Source organism: Sturnira hondurensis, unplaced genomic scaffold (assembly GCF_014824575.4).
Source record: "Sturnira hondurensis isolate 20B ecotype Veracruz unplaced genomic scaffold, ASM1482457v3 Scaffold0006496, whole genome shotgun sequence".
Classification (NCBI taxonomy): domain Eukaryota; kingdom Metazoa; phylum Chordata; class Mammalia; order Chiroptera; family Phyllostomidae; genus Sturnira; species Sturnira hondurensis.
Window position 1 is genome coordinate 17,232,981 of NW_028079127.1, and position 16,820 is coordinate 17,249,800.

General features: G+C 60.5%; 1 protein-coding gene across 4 annotated transcripts in view; it reads left to right on the forward strand.

Moving 5' to 3' along the window:
• The window catches only part of LOC118989399 (contactin-4), a 398,190-nt gene extending 383,922 nt beyond the window's left edge, over positions 1–14,268 (forward strand). For all 4 annotated transcript variants that reach the window (XM_037049533.1, XM_037049532.1, XM_037049534.1 and 1 more), the window contains 8 exons: positions 1,499–1,648; positions 3,078–3,148; positions 3,853–4,087; positions 6,110–6,222; positions 6,761–6,947; positions 7,390–7,502; positions 10,303–10,471; positions 11,717–14,268. In XM_037049533.1, the coding sequence (XP_036905428.1) occupies positions 1,499–1,648; positions 3,078–3,148; positions 3,853–4,087; positions 6,110–6,222; positions 6,761–6,947; positions 7,390–7,502; positions 10,303–10,471; positions 11,717–11,817 (1,139 nt within the window). In that variant the 3' untranslated portion in view covers positions 11,818–14,268. The remainder of the gene's footprint in view (positions 1–1,498; positions 1,649–3,077; positions 3,149–3,852; positions 4,088–6,109; positions 6,223–6,760; positions 6,948–7,389; positions 7,503–10,302; positions 10,472–11,716) is intronic.
• The last annotated feature ends 2,552 nt before the right edge of the window (positions 14,269–16,820 follow it).

Below are 16,820 nucleotides of genomic sequence, written 5' to 3' on the forward strand. Positions count from 1 at the left end.
CAGGCCTTTCGAGACCCCACGTGATGGGCCCAGCGCTGCAGCAGAGCCGGGTGCCAGGGTCCTCGTCAGGCACAGTGTGGGTGACACCCCAGGGCAGTGGGTCCTACTCCAAAGCCAACTGTGCTGTCCCCCATTCAACACTGTCTCTGTGTGGGGACACAGAGGTGCAGGCTGGTGTGCGGCACGATGGGGACACGCTGCTCCAGGAACGCGGGAACCGAGCATGGCGGGGGCCACCACTCAGGGCACCAGACGGGCCGCCGTTGTTTCAGGTGCATCAGTTGGGGCAGAGGCGTGAGACCTGGCCGTTGTACACGGCGCGTGGGCTGGCCGTTCCACCACCTCCCCTGGCAGCGCCCCCAGATTGGCTGCGTCGTTCCACCTGGGGTCCACCGCGGGGAAATGCACACGCCGGTGCTTGTGGCCCGCGTGGCGCTGACTCCTCCTGCCGCGCGGCGCTGGCTGCTGAGGCTGAATGAAGTGGAGGGGTGTGTCCGGCTTTCTAGGACAGAGAAGGGCCCTGGGGACGGGTGCAGCCCCTGTCTCCACTGTAACTCAGCTTCGGGGACAGTCTCCGCGCTGCGGCAGAGTCCTGGCTGCCCCCCACCGCCGCAGGCAGGGTTCAGAAAGGGGAGGCAGGAGACTGGAGGTGCCGGGGAAGTGGGGGGTGGGAGTCCTGCCGGGATCTCTGTGTCCTGGTCAGCGGGCGCGAGGGCTGCTCACGCACAGAGGAGACACGGCTGTGAAGCCTTGTCACACACAGGAAGTGCTGGGCACGTGGCATAGAAGGGGAGGGTGACGGCCGGTTCCCAGAAAGACGACTCGGGCGTGTGCAGCCCTCTCCAGGCGCCCTGCACCCTGCTGCGCGCTGGCCCATCATGGGCTTTGTCAACGGGGGAAGGGATGCTGTTATCGGCCTTCATTTCTGGTGAGGAAGCCGAGGCAGGGGACAGTGAAGCAACCCGCCCAAGGTCCCTTGGCTGCTAAATGCAGATTTAGAATTAGAACCCGGGGAGCCTGCCTGACACCAGAGCCCCCGCCCCACCTGGGGGGGGTGGGGCTGTGTTCGGGGAGCCCCACAAGGCAGGCAGCCACCCCACCTGCTCCCAGTGTGATGGCCTTGGCTCTGCCCCGGACATCTCCCTCCCAACACCCTGGCTCCAACAGGAACTCTACACCGTAATCAGTTTAAAACCCAAGAGGGGCCTTGAGGGAGCCCCTTGCCCGGCGCCAGGCCCGCCGTCCTCACCTATAAACACGAGACTGTCCCACTGCCGTCCTTGTGGGTGGTTCTGAGACCCAAACAACCTGCACACCAAGTGGCCTCCAGCTGTGAAGACATCACTTTGGTGACGACCCCTGTGGGTGTCCGAGTACCAGGCACCGCCACCGGAACAGCCGCCCTGCGGCAGCCGGCATGGGGCCCTGGGCACAGTCCGGCGGGGAGGCGGGCAGACACTCCCACCTCCCAACCTGGGACACCCCCAATGTCTTTCAGTCCCCGAAGTCATCGACGGGAAGACGTTCACAGCGACCGTGGCGGGTTTAAACCCTTGGGTTGAATATGAGTTCCGCGCGGTGGCAGCCAACGCAATTGGGATGGGGGAGCCCAGCCAGCCCTCCGAGAGGCGGAGGACCGAGGAGGCCCGTGAGTAGCTCCCCACGCAGATGGTCTCAGGGCCGCGACCCCTCCTGCGGTCATCCTTGGGGCCTCTGTGCGCACCCCTTTCCTCCCTGAGGGTCAGAAGGGTCAGCGAGCGGCCTGTAGCCACTGGCTTACCAGTCAGTGTGCCCCAGTCCCAGTTAGGGTCTCCCTCTGCCCGGGATCCGTGTGCGGAGACACGGGCGTGCTTGGGTCTCTCCAGCACCAGCTCTATCTTCGTTGGTCTGCGTGCGTGTCGGCAGGACCCCCCACCAGGGCACACTTCTTCACGCACACCCCATGTGTCTCACGGAGCCCCCCCACTCCCCAGGGTTCAAGGGTGGGGTCTTCAGAGAAGGGCAGGCAGAAATCTTAGGGGATAATCCGCACCCCAAAGCTGAAATCAGGGTGCCCCACTACTGCCAGGTCAGCAGCCTTGTCGGCCCCCTGTGTTCGCTGCTTCAATGAGCACAGGGAGGAGGTGATATGAACCCAGCTGGGTCACTTGTCCCTGAAATTCTCTCTCACACACACAGGGGCCCAGGTGTGGGCTCGGGGTTCCCAGTTGACATGAGGCCCTTTGCTTGCTGAAGGTCCCTTCCCAGGGATCCCAAACAGATGGGGACTCTGACCCCACTCTTCGACCAAACCCACCAGGTGTACCCCATGGCTGTGATCCAGGGGCCATGGCCCATCCCAGCGGCATGCTGGCCAGACCCCCCTAAACCTGCCCGGAGTCCTTCCCTGACACGGTGGTGCTGCGGCTAATGCCCCTGCCTCTCCCCCTCAAACTGCGACGTCATTCACCCCCCTTAACAGTCCTGAAGAGGGGGCTCCCGCCACTTCCCTCCTTTACAGGAAGCTGGGACCACAGAGCTCCAGCCCCACGGGCACCACTTCCCTCTGCCCCCAGCGCCCACCTCTCCGCCCTCCAAGACGCCACTAGGCCAGCCTTCCTCGGCGCAGCCTGCCGCTCCTGCTGCTGCGCCCGCGCCCCTCCGTCTGGCCCGAGGGGTCCCCGTGGACCTTGCACTGTGACTGCTCTGTGTCCCCCTGTGTGAGCCGGCCCACGGCTAGTGAACGCCTCCCCGAGCGGTAGACCCCAACCACAGTCCCTCCCTCCGGCCAAGCCCCTCGGCCTCCAGGGATGGAGCTGAGTGAGGGGCCAGCCGGGCTGATAACACCTGTGCCTTGTTGGAGGGGAAGCTGGTGACCAGGAGCAATTTCCTTGGGTCGCGTTGCTCCCTCACGGGGATCCTCTGGGATCCTCTGGGATCCTGTGTGCTTCATGAGCACACAGTTTCTGTTCTCAGAAAACACAGGTGCGTGTGCACTCGGCTGTGGGTCTGAAGTGAGTCAGCCCAGGGCCAGGCTGCCTCCACAGTCCTCATTTGCCTTTGCCCCTGACATGACCTCCTTCTTGTCCCCTGAACAGTCCCCGAAGTCACCCCAGCTAACGTCAGTGGCGGAGGAGGGAGCAAGTCAGAGCTGGTCATCACCTGGGAGGTAAGGGGGGTCCCCACCCAAGGGGAGCCCGCGCCCGTCCGGGCCGTTCCATGTTTTCCTCCTTGGAAACGTGTCCAGGAAGGGCCCCCCGTGTTGTAGCAGCCGAGGCATGCGGAACCCCCTCCACAGAGGCCATGGTTCGGGGGCAGCCTGTCGATCGTCAGGCAAAGTTCTGAAACAACCGTGAGGAGGGGGAGTTTTCCAGAGGGTCCTCCATCTTTTCTGAGGATTCTGGATGGCAGCCTCGGCCCAGGCCCCAGCTGCGAGAGTCGCTCCGCCTCCAGCCCCCCCCCCCCGCCCCCGCTCCAGCTCGGAGCCTGGAGGTCTGGCAGAGCCAAGGGGCTCCCCCCTCTGCAGGGGACTCGGTCTGGCGCCACCAGAGGAAGCTTCGTGGTGGGTGGTTTCCCAGCCACCCTGGCCGATGCCTTTCACAGTTGTCTCCCGCTGTTTCCGAAGGAGGCCTCGGCCACGCTGCGGGCCACCGACGTTCCCTGAGGTTCTCTAACCATGCCCCGCGCCTCCTCAGGGTCAGAGGGCAACCGAGGGGGGCCCAGGTCGTGGAGTCTGGACAAAGCCCGAAATGAGACAGGCAGGGGGGAACCTAGACAGGAGTGTCCGGTTAGCCATGTAAAACCATCCTCGCATTTGAGTGGAGTCACCGGGGTTCTAGAAACCTCTCTCTGACGGCCCCCCTTGGTCCGCAGACGGTGCCCGAGGAGCTGCAGAACGGACGTGGCTTCGGGTACGTGGTGGCCTTCCGGCCCTATGGCACCGGGACCTGGATGCTGACGGTGCTGGCCTCGGCCGACGCCTGCAGATACGTCTTCCGGAACGAGAGTGTGCGCCCCTTCGTCCCCTTTGAGGTCCGAGTGGGCACCTACAACAACAAGGGCGAGGGCCCCTTCAGCCCCGTCACGGTGGTGTACTCTGCGGAGGAAGGTGCGGCCCCCGCTGAGGGCATGGGGCCCCAGGGGCACAGGTCTCAGGACACGCAGGCGAGGGCACCATGCCCTTGGGCGGGAGGAAAAGGGCAACACAGAAACCTGGCTGGTGGTACACCACCGGGCTCCACGCAGGACAGCAGGTCTCCTGTGGGAAAACAATGGCCACCCGAGATGAACTCCGTGGCTAAGAGCCAGAGCAGCAGGCTCCATTGGCGCTCCTCCCGCCTGTTCACACGTCAGCTGCCCCAGAACTCGGGCCTCTGCCACCCGCTTGGTGACTGTCAGAGTGTGACTCAAGTGGCCTCTCACCGTTTTGTCTTTATAAAACACACGGCACAGACCTCTTATTCTGTGTTACTAAGGATGACTTGTGACATGGCATGGTCACCCACATCCCCGTCCCCAGGGTCCCCACGCACCGTCCCTGCTGTCCCAGTGCCTCTCACATGGTCTTCATCGCATCCCCCATTACAAAGGGCACGTCCACAGTGACACCACATGAGGACCTCTGGCAGCTGAGTCCGGTTTGCAGAGGGTGCAGGTGACACCCGGTAGCCCGCAGGCCCCACCCCGCCCACGCCCGGCTCCCAGGCTCCCCGTGCGCCCTGATCTCCAGCCCCGCCCAGAACTGCAGTGATCCACACCAGCTCGAGCCCTGTACCCACCTCCCTCCTTGAATGTCCCCAGTTTTGCCCACCTTCGGACTTCACAGGCGTCCTCCAAGTCTCAGCGTGAAGGACCAAGGCCCCCTCTCGGTCCCCAGGCCAGCCAAGTGCAGCCTGTCACCTCCCAGCGTCCTCTACAGTAATGCTCTTCGCCACGTGTTATAAATTTTGAATTTCAGTTTTATATCCCCACTAAGGTGTGTCTCTGGAGGGCCCACTGTTTATCCTTCACCTCCATGTCACCCGTGTCTAACTGTGTGTGACACATGGGCCCTTCACAAGTGCTGACTCGGTGGACACGTGATGCAGTCGCTTCTTGTTGCAGAGAGACCAAGCCTCAGAGGCTCCCTCATCCAGTGTCACCGCAGGGTGATGGCATCCCAGGAACGCACCCAGGCGGATTGTGCGTGTGCCAGATGGACTTGGAGGCACACGTAGGAATTCCACCTGGGTGGGAGCTGCGTTAGGAGAAAACGCAGCTATGAAACCCAAACCCCGATTTCACGAATGTTATTGCTCACAACACGGCCAGGGTCCTCTTTAAGAAAGGACACTGGCCCTGGCTGGGGTGGCTCAGTGGATTGAGCGCAGGCCTGTGAACCAAAGGCTCACGGGTTCAATTCCCAGTCCAGACACATGCCTGGGTTGTGGGCCAGGTGCCCAGAAGGGGGCGTGCCAGAGGCAACCACACATTGATGTTTCTCTCCCTCTCTTTCTCCCTTCCACTCTGCAAAATAAATACATAAAATCTTTAAAAAATTTTTTATTTAAAAAAGGACATGAAAGGAATATATTAATATGTGGAAATGGTACAAAGTTTTGGCAAAAATCTGGTAAAAACAACTGAAGTTCAGGTAACAGTCTTGGTCTAGGCGCTTGTGTGCTGTGGAGGAAGTTGAGGCCCAAGACAAGCAGGGGACTCCAAGCCCACACAGTTTGCTGTGTGGATCTCAACTGTCACCTGGCTCTCCTGAGTCACAGTCACATCAGTCAACTGTCCTGTTCCCATTCCCTGTCCCAGTCATAACCCAGGGACCAGGACACATGCCTGTGACACGATAATTAAGAAGGACACGTGTTAAGTGGAACTTGGTGCCCAAACTGGAGCAGTCCCGGTGACGGGCCTCGCTCACCCGCACCTCACCGCCGGGGGCTTGGACAAGCGTCTGCATCGCCGCCTCTACCCCCGGCTGTCCCAGGTCAGCCTCAGCGCCTCCTCCGTGGAATTGGGGTGTGGATTACACCCAGGAAGCCGGCTCTCTGACCACGGGTTCTCTGCCCGTGTCTGGGTGTCTGGAAGTCTGTCCAGAAGCAGCTGACTAAGTCACGCCCTTTTGTATCCCCCCCTGCAGAGCCCTCCAAGCCCCCGGCCAACCTCTTTGCCAGAAGTCTGTCTGCCACGGACATCGAAGTGCTCTGGGCCCCGCCCACGGAGAAAAACAGAGGACGGATACAAGGCTACGAGGTCAGCGGAGGTTGGCGCTCGGCCCTGGAGAGGAGTCCCCCCCCCCATGCAGCGAGTGCCCCCCCCAAGACGTGCTCACGTTCAGGGCCTTAGCCCTGGGGGCCCGGCGCTGGTGGGAGCGTTCACGGGGGTAGAGGGCGTCCCCCCCATGAGACTCGTTTTTGGGGCTGCACTCAGAGATGCGTCCCGGAATGTGTGCGGGTCTGAGCACCTCCACGAGTGAGATGCTTCGCAGGACGAGCGTGGACCTCGGATGTCCCCAGGGCTCAAAACAGAGTTGGAGCAAAGGGGAGAAGGGCCCGTGTGGTGGCCCTAGTTCACCCCGTCACCACGGGCACCCGTGAGAGCCGATGGCCCCTCCCACCGTGGGTGACGATGGCTGGGAGCTCTTGGAGCTCTGAGCCCTAAAGCTTTGCCTGTGCGTCCTTGTGGAGAACCAACTCCCTCGTCGGGGACTTGGAGAGAAAGCTTCTTGCCCCACGACAATGGAAATGTCCAGGGGGCGTGATTTCCAGGGTCTTGCGTTTTATTTCCGCAGGTTAAATACTGGAGACAGGAAGACAAGGAGGAAAACGCTGGGAAAGTACGGACATTCGGAAACCAGACGTCGACTACAATCACCCGCTTACAAGGCAGCACGCTGTACCACGTGGCTGTCAGGGCCTACAACACGGCTGGGGCCGGCCCCGCCAGTGCCACGGTCAACGTGACCACCAGGAAGCCGCGTAAGCTGGGCCTCGCTGGACGCGTCCTGGGGGTTCCTCACGCGCGTCCCAAGGCCTCCCCAGCCCCACCTCCCAGGGGCCGTCCGCATGCCGATCGTGTCACTGTGCGGATTCGGAGTTGCCTCAGCTCTTTGACAGAGCCTTGCTGAACGCCGGGCAGAGTGCGCTGCCCGCAGGACAGAAGGAGGACTGTGTGTGTGTGTGTGTGTGTCCCCACTCCGGGAAGGGCGCATCCTCTAGCTTTAAACGCTAGGCGCCGGCTGAGTCGTTCTCCGTCTGCAGTGCCGCGGGAGTGGTGTGTGGGGCGTGGGGGCCTTGAAGACACGCCTCGGCGTGGCAGCCCGTTAAGGTGCCTCTCGCCCCGCATCTAGTGAGGACACCGTCCTCGGAACCCACTGACAACTAACAGCCTGCGCCTTCGTGTGTCCCAATTTTTCTGCAGCCCCCAGTCAGCCCCCCGGAAACATCATATGGAATTCATCAGACTCCAAGATCGTCCTGAACTGGGACCGAGTGAAGGCGCAGGACAACGAGTCGGAGGTGAAGGGCTACAAGGTGGGTCACTTAGCGGGGACGGTCCCCTCCCGGGGAGCATGGGGACCAGAGTCCCACTGTCCCCGAGGACCACGGACTCCCAAGCCCTTCAGGAGCCTCTGCCCCGTGGCGCTTGGTCTGAGTTTGGCCAACTCTCTGGGGCCACTGGCCAGGATTTGGGGACCCACCTGGACGGGGCACAGGCAGAGCCGGGCAGGGACAGCTGTTGCAGACCCTGGCCAGCAGAGTCCGCCTGTTGTGGCTGACGACGAGAATCAATGCACAGGCGACAACAATCCTGTGTGGGAAAAAGGACCAGGCATGACTACTCTCTCAAGGGGAGAGTGTCTGTGGGTGCCTCGGCCACTCCCTCAAGAGGGAAGCGCCCCAACCCTCGCCTAGACAGGCTTTTATTGTTTTCCTGGGGTCTAACATCAGAGAAAGATTTATTACCTATCACATAGAATATTGTTGTCTACATTCTAGGTACAATCAAGAAAATGAAAATATCATGCAGAAGGGAATGGCGATGAGCTCATTAGCTCTGTCCTTGGGAGAACTCACACCGGCTTTGGATATGACCTTGAAGATAGACAATACATATTTGTTGTTTTAGAACAGGGTGATCTAAATCCTTCACCCGATCCCATAATGTTAGGCTGACTTTAAAGAGCTAGAAAAGAAAATGCTTGGGGCCCGAACATCACAATTAAAAATAGTTCAACACCCTGTCGGTGCTCTCAGGCACATCACCGCTGCCTGAACCCCACCCTGAAGTGCGGGGGCGGGGGGGGCTGCCACAAACACTTACCTTGTTTCCTGATCCAGCAGTGGGGGTGGGGCCAGAGTGGACGGTCTTCCAGGTGGGGGGACCTCAGGCTCTGGGCTGGGCCCAGCACACCTGGCCCCCGCCCCGCCTCTCCGGTGTCCCTCTGGGACCCCTGGGCAGGCTGCCGGGTGCTGGGTGCTGGGTGGCCAGGCCTCCTGTGCAGCTGCCGGCCCGCACAGGAGGAAGCCCACGCTGCCCGTCTTCTGAGCAGCGACACCTGGGACGGGCACGTCAGCAACTCAAGCTCTGATGGAGGGAAAGGGGCTCTTCCCTGTGGTGTGGTGGCCCGAGTGGGCACAGGGGGGCTGTCGGGGCCACGTTTGCTGTCACTGCTCCCATGGAGAAGGCTTTGACCTGGAGGCCGACACCAAGGATGGGGCTGGGGGTATCCAGCTGGGGGACGAAAGACCCTCAGAGGCATGACGGTCACTTCGGGGTCCGAAGGGCGGTCAATGGAAGATGGGGGTCAGCCTCCAGCTCCCGAAGGGGTGAATCTGTGGCCAACGGGGGGCCACGTGGGGGCAGGGCCCTTCCAAACATGGGCGGGATTCAGGGAGATGGCAGCTCCTTGTTCCGGAGAGTCGATGGCCACCGAGTGAGATGTTAGGAAGGGGTCGAGTGGGGACAGTTATGTCACATGGCCTGTGAATTCTTTCCAGTTCTGGAACATTAGGAGGGAATGACTAAAGCAAGGCCTCTGAGAAACCATAGGCCCAGGGCCGTGTTGACAAGGCCCTCAAGGGCCAGAGGTTTCATATTCATCCTCCTGGGGTGGCCCAGGGGGCTGAGCGCCGGCCTGCCAACCGGAAGGTCACCAATTCGATTCCCAGGCAGGGCACACGCCTGGGTTGTGGGCCGGGTCCCCGGTCGGGGAGTGTGAGAGGCAACCAATCGATGTTTCTCTCCCTCTTTCTCCCTCCCTCCCCTCTCTCTAAAGATAAATAAATAAAACATTTTTTTAAAGCAAGAAGAAGGAAATCGGAGGTACCTTTAATGAGCTGTCCCATAGGGTTCGTTACAGAATAAAGACATTGTAAAAACCAATTCTGTGATTTTGAAATGTTTTCAAAGAGAAGAACTTAAAAGTCAAAATGTTCAGGTGTGGCAGGAACAGTCTCCCATCTGCGCCAGAATAGGTGGTGAATGAGTGGCCAGCAGGGGCCTGACTGCGGGGCCCCTGGGACGGATGGAGCTGCAGGGGCCAGCGCCGTTTTCGGGGGGTGTTTGCAGGTTCCACTCTGTCCCTGTGTTGACTCAGCAGAGGGGCCGCCCACCCAGACTCACTGCCGGGGCGGGGGGAAGCTCCTAAAGGGGCCCCCAGGGAGGAAGGGGGCTGCCCCGCCTCTCAGAGACCCGCCCCGGGGGCGGACGTGTCCTGTCCCCAGAGGGTCCTAGTGCTGGCAGCCCGTCCCCTGCCCTGCGCCGCGGCCTCTCCTGGGCACGTTTCCATCTGCCATTCATGTTGCGCCTTCCAAGGACCACGTGCCACATGGCCCTTGAGCCAGGCCCTCATGGCAGCCCCTCCGTGGCATCCTGAAAACCCCCTGAGAGGTGGCCGCTACTGTCCCTGTCACAGATGAGGGAAACGACGCCCCAGGCCGTACAGTTAGGTGGACCATGGTCACACAGCAGGCAGGTCTGTTCTGATCCCGGGGCCCCTCCAGTGTCAGTGAGCACCGGATGTCCTCAGAGAGGGGCTGGCTTTTCTGAGGGTGCTCCCCGGGCCCCCCCGAGGTGGCGAGGCCGCACAGCACATGGTGGCCTCATACCCCGGCCCCTCACTGTGGCCTCCCCAAACCCTCCTCCTGCAGGAAGGGGAGGGTGGCCGCAGCCAGGCCCTGTACACCTGCGCCTCCCCGGTGCGAGCGGGCAGCCCGACAGCCCCCACATCGCTGAGCGGGGCCGGGCCCAGCGAGGAACACGGCAGCGTGCTCTGCCCTCCGCTGGGCCCAGCGAGGACAGCAGGTGACGCCTGCGCCTCCGTGTCGGCAGGTCCTGTACAGGTGGAGCAGGCGCAGCGGCACGTCCGTCATCGAGACAAACGGGACGTCGGTGGAGCTCACCCTGCCGCTGGACGAGGACTGCATCGTGGAGGTCAAGCCCTTCAGTGACGGAGGGGACGGCAGCGCCAGCGCACAGATCCGAATCCCAAAGAGGACAAGTAAGGACTCACCCCCGCCCGCCTCTCCCAGGGGCCCCACAGTGGGTCTGGGCTGCCGAGGACTCAGGCTCAGGGAGAGACGCACTGCAAAGGCAGACCACGCCGTCCTCCCCCCACCCCACCCCACCCCCGGCCGCGGACGTCTGCTGGTCACAGGCAGTTTCCTGCAAGAGGCAGCCTGACTAGAGGTGACTGATGCCATCTGTGACCTATCAGAGAGCCAGGCTGCAGCAGCCCTGGGTTGGCAGCCCTGGTGGGGTCCCGGGGTCACTCTGCAGGCACTCAGAGCGCAGCCCAGAGCGTTGAGAGCGTGACTCTGTCAGGAGGGACAAGTGGAGGGCTTGACAGACGGGCACTCTAGTGACACAGTGTAACACAGCGTCTCTGGCTGGAAATACTGAGGCTCGACGCTCTTAACTTGGAGGGGTGCACGTGACACGTGGACATAAATGCACACATGTGACAGCCACGATGATCTTTGTCCCATGGAGCAGCCCGTGGGAATCCTGTGGGCAAAAGTGCGTCCACAGTTGTGCGCACGTGTCAGGGTTATCCTTGTCACTTGTTCCTGTCACCTTCTTCTACCTAGGAACCCCCGTAAGCCCATGCTTGCCCACCCCGTAGGTGTTTGGAGCAAATACAGTCGTTCCTGTTTTTCAAACGCTACGTTTGCAAATATCTCAGCCAGCAGCATGGTTTTTGTTGTTGAGTGGTTTCATTTATCTGAAAAAACACAGAATAGGCAAATTCCGAGACAGAGTCCTGGCTGGCAGGGGCCGGCCCGTGGGGGCGCTGTGGCCCGATGGGCACCGGGTTCCACCTGGGGTGACAGGAACATTCTGGAACTAGACAGCTGTGCTGGTTGCTAGAAAGTACGTGTGGTTTCTCCATGGCCGTTGCATGTGATGAAAAGGCTGGGGTGGACATTGCAGGCCGTCAGTGGGGAGATGGAACGTTCGCTCGTGGACAAAACCCTGCCCAGAGTCCTGGGTTCCGTCCCCTCTGCGAAGGGTCCCTCAGGCTTTTGTCCAGGTGCGGGAAGGGCCAAGCCACAGCGGAGCACCCACGAAGCCCTCACTAGACGCCGAGGGGCTGGTGCTCACGCCCTAACGCGGCGGCCGTTCCCTGTAGCTTCCACCAGTCCCCTCCGGTTCCCTCCCGCTGCCCCTTCCGAAGCCACTTGGCCTCGCTTCCCGCGGCGGCCAGGGGGCGGCGCTGTTGAGTGGCCGCCTTCTCTCTCCGCAGATGCCTACGCCCGGGGCGCGGGCCCCTCCACCTCCAACGCCTGCGCGCTGTCCGCGCTCAGCACCATCATGCTGTCGCTCACGGCCAGGTCCAGCTTATGACGGACGCTGCGGCGGCGCCGGCCACGACACAGCGACACTGAGCTGGTGGCTTTGGGAACGCCCAGTGCTGAGTGATGTTGTTGTTGAGTCCGTCTGATTACCGGGGGAAAATGTTTCTTGCTTCTCTAGGAATGGCCGTCTACAGAACCTCCTGGGAGCGCACTGAGCTTCGCCCGCGGGGTCGAGGGACACGCGGGGTCGCGGAACACGCGGCAATGCACTGAAGACATCCGTGATACGATGTTACCAAAGCGGTTTACATATGTCCTTATATGCATATTTTTATTATATAGTTAGTGTTTTATAGAATTTTTTAAAGTTAACATGAAATGTAGATATTAATTTTTTCCTCTGCTATAAAATGCAATGGGCACCAGTCACATAGTTATGGTTTGAGAACGTTTCCTTCAGAGACAGAGTGCGGCTCGCCTTGATGACGAAATTGCAAACGCCTGGCCCCACGTCACGCGGAGGGGGCAGGTGGCGGGGCCGCTCTGCTCTGGGCTCCTGGTGGGCGGGCTGAGAGTGACACTCAGGCCGGCCGGCGCTGGGCCGGGTCCTCGCACACAGCGGACACCAGGTCTTCCCGCCCCCGTGTGGATTTTGTGGTGCAACTGGAGACAGTTTCGGGGGTACTGCGAGTTCAGACCGAAAGGGCTGCCCGAGAGGCGCCCCGTGGCGCACGGTGAGACCCGCTCTCTGCGCTGCCTTGTCTCCACAGTAGCGCTGTCTCGGGCGTCCTTCTGGAGGGCCCGCGATGACACAGCCCGGATGTCACGCTAGTCACCCGATTCTTTCAGGGGCTGGAAGGTGACTCTACTCTCTTTAAATGTACCTGTTTGACATACATTTTAAAAGCAAAGGTGGTTCTCTGTTCACGGGTTCGTGACTTCTTCCCAGGATTTCTCATGTAGAGTGTATGTATCTCTTGAATGACAGAGCCCTTCTTTGGAGTCCAAATCACACCTGGGGGGTGGCAGATTTCCCCTCTTTCGGCGAGTAGCTGCTGCCGAGAATCTGTCCCAGACTCTGGACAAGGTCTTCGGCACGGCTGTGCGGTACCTCGGTGGCTCTCCTGTTCTGCGGTAGGTAGCCTAGACGCTTTGTAAACTTCACCTTCTAAGTCTGGAGCATCGCACGTTGGAGAGCGACGGCGTCGGCAGAGCCACCTGCTTACGAGAGTGAAGTTTGTTACGGGCGGGGGGGGGGGTGCGGCTGGCACCCGCGGACCTGAAAGGCCAGGACGTCTTCCACACGGGTCTGCGCACGTGGCCACGCGGCCACGCTTCTGCTCTCTCGGAGCTCAGTTTGCCTGTGACTTGTCACTCTTCCTTCTCGCAGCCCAGGTTAACTTTCCCACCTCCGAGCTCTGTCTGTCCAGTTAACTCATAATCAGGACCCCAACTGGACAAAAGCTAGGGTGGTGACAGGAAGAACGTCGCCAGTGTTTCAAACGGCGGCCCCTCCTCAGTTTGATACGGCGGCTTCTACGGTAAAGCAACAGTTAAAACCCCTCCCCCCCTCTCTCTCACACCCCCCACAAAATGAGGAGGCGGTGGAGACAAAGACCCCTGGGCAGCCCCCACCCCAGTGTCAGTGACACTCTCCAGTGGTTTAGCGAGCACATGTAATCTTTTTCTAAAGGTGTTGTTAATAAATAGTCTGTCGTTTGTAACAATCCGTGTCTTTTGGGAGCGTTCTTCCAGCCAGGGACCAGTTAGCCCACCCTCGTGCTGGTGACAGCGTGACACCATGAGACTGCGGAGGGGCTCCCACGTCTCCGTCCTGGGCCCGACGCCCAGTAGCCCGAAGCTGCCCCCGCCCGAGACGACCCCACAGACACCCAGTCAGATCCACGACTAAGTGTCCCAAAGACCGACCTCAACCCCTTCCCCTTGGGGAGCCCGGCCTCTGGTGCATCTGACCTAAGGGTGCCTGCTGTCTGAAGGTGTCCCTGCCCCCCTGTCGTGAAAAGGACAAAATGTAAGTGTGAGCCTGTAAGGCCCCTTTAAATCAGTTAACCAATGAGCCCGGCCCCAGCCGCACAGAGCCCTCCCTGGCCCCCCAGACACTGCTTGCTTCCCGTCACACCTCCGTGCCTTTGGGTCCCACCGCTGTCCCTTCCTGCAGTGACCCTCCCCTGCCCCCAGATCCCGAGGGTCCTTGGCCGTGAAGCCCTCCCACGCTCACTGCCCCTCTGAACCAGCTGCCAGCCCCATCAGGCCCCGTCAGTCCCATGCAGGGCGGGCAGTCGGGTGCCAGTCGGGAAGTTCTGATGCTGTGGCCTCGGGTTCTCACTCAACGCCTGTGTCGTGACCCCCTGTCCTGTGTGTTTGCCTCGTCCCCCCACTAGATTGTAAGCTCCTTAGGGGCAGGGACACCGGTCTGTCTTCCATGTGCTCTGCAGCGCCTAGCACAGTGCCTTGCAATAAATAATCATTGATGAATTGATTGAAAGGGTCTCTGAAGTAGCGTTTTGCCTCGGTTGCCCACGGTGCGCACCAACGGGGAAGCCTGCGCTCCCTCTGTGAAGTGGCGGGAGCCTTAGCAGGCCCGGCTCGTAACTGCAGGCCTTGGAAAGTCCTCAAGTCTGCCAGCTCCGAGGTCTGACAACTCCGGCCCTGGGTGAGCGGACAGGGCTGGAGACACTTTAGAAACGGCCCCGGGGAGCCCTGCAGCCACGTGGTTGCTGGTCCAGGCAGGCTGGGTTCCCCGAAGGCAACCCTGGCCGACTCCAACCAAGGAAAAGGATGAGGCAGGTCCAACCACGTGCTGGGCCACCGAGCCCGGGCGAGAGCGAGAATACAGACCGGGCCACTCTGAGCGTGCAGGCGCAGGTGTTACCGTACAGGGGTCCAAGGGGGTAATATTTGGCCCACCCAGGGATGCCAAAAAAAAACTGTTACAGAACAGATACACCAGGGCCCCGGACTCCAGAGGATGGCATACTAATACAGTCCGGACCCCCTACTGGGCCCGGTCGTCTGTCGCCAATTGGAAAGACATCTCTCAATGCCAGGGATTTGGGGAAGGAAAGGAAAGGTTTATTTAATGTTGTACAGACCTAACGTCTTCATTGAAATATCAAAGTCCTTTAGGGCATCCACCTCCGCACACAGCAGTCCCTTCTCCCCCTGTCCTAACTCCGGGTACCTTAACTCAGGAAAAAGAGCACACGTCCATTTTTCCACGCTGCTGGTACCGTCAGCTGTGTTGCCATCCAGGCAGGACCTCCAATTAATCCAAAGTCATGTGGCACCTTCTCTCAGTCCACTGGCAAGAGTTCTTTGTACCCATTTTTCCAGGCAAAGTCTCTCCTGCTTTCCAGGCCACTCGGCCAAAGGGGCCACCCCAAAGCCTCGTGGGCCTCTTCTACCGAAGCTGCAGGGGTCTGCACTCCACCAAAAGCGCATGTCTTTCTTCTTCACCTGGCCGCAGGGATCTCCATTCTGGCAAAGCTGCGTGGTGTTCCCTTTCACCTCGCCAAGAGGGGGTCCTCACTCTGCCTAAAACCGCATGGCTCTTTCCTTCACCTGGCCAAGAGGGGACCCTTACTCTGCTGAAACCATGTGGCTCTCCCCCAATGGCTGCCGTGTCTGGGTTTAAATCCCCGTGCCAGTCTTCCTCTGTACCCCTATTTCCGACTCCTCCCACGATCAGTCACACCTGCCAGCATTCCTGTATTATTCCAAGTTTACCGGGCTGCCATCGTGAGTGTGGGCAGGTACGGCCCCATGTCCTAGAGCCAATCTTCTCCAAGTTCCCACACAGGCGCTGTAACTCGGGGGACCTGCCCCCCAGTTACATCTTAGGCGGGGAAGTGACTTCATCCCCCTGGCTCCAAGCCTGGCCACCGCCATTTACATGTCCAAGTGACCCGCCAAAGGCTGTAGATATGTTAAATGACCAGGCCATGGATTAGCTGCAAGGCTGTGACTGTACAAATCAGCCCTGCATGTTCCTGCTCCATGTGTCCCTTCCCCCGACTCACACCTGTGGGGGAGGGGGGAGTCCCCCCTCTTATATGTCTCTCCAATACGCCTATATACTCTGAGTTCTAGACACCATTCCAAATCTTTTTGGGGGGGGGCCCCTCTTGGCTGCACCCTGTATCACAGGGACTTGGGAAAGCCTTTCCGGGCATGTTGGTGCGGGTAAATCGGCTGTTTGCAGTCTCAATGCCATTCTGCTCAACACCCAAATTCCCAGAAGGGACAGCTCAGCCCATTTGCCTCACGGCCAAGCCTGCACTCCCAGGGGAGGGGTTGTCGGCCAGAGGGAAATTGAGAGGCTGTTTCCGGAAGGTGGGAGTGGCCACTGGGAAGGTCTAGGCGACAGACTTTCTAAGCCCGGTCACCCAAGGGCCCTCCCACCAGGGCCCTGGGTGCATTCAGGTGGCCTGAACTGAGACTGGAAAGGGCCCCTTGGCTTGTTCAACCTGGTCAGGTGCCGCCCCCAGCCCTTCGTGGCCTTTGGTCCTGGGTGGAGTGAACGCCCAGCAGGAAAGACCGCTCTGCCGGTAACTGGGTCGTCTCGGGGTCCGAGTCGAGGCGGCCACGGCGACTCCTGCAACGCGGCTCGCTCCCCTGGGAGCGGACGGTGGGGGCGATGCCCTGCGTGTCCAGGTGAGCAGAGAAACCCCCCAGCCCGTGACGAGGGAACCGCCCTAAGCTTCTACCTTGGGACAGTGTGACGGTGTGGCTACTGACACCGGGGAGCCGTGCACGGCCCTCACTGACCCCCAGGTCCCCTACGGAGCCTGCCTGGTTGCAGACGTGCTGGAAGAACGTGAGTCACAAGACGTCCGCAAACAGCAACGGCTGCCCACTGATGGTGCCATTTCACAGGTGACTGGCCCACTGGCCAGCGAAGCTGGCACACCGCCACACTGCTCTCCGTTACCGCAGACAAGCGGGAGTGGGCCGTGTTCTCCTCTCCTTGCAGTCCACAGGGCGGCCAGAGAGCCCGCTCAGTATTCTCCATAAAATGAAAGACACGTTATT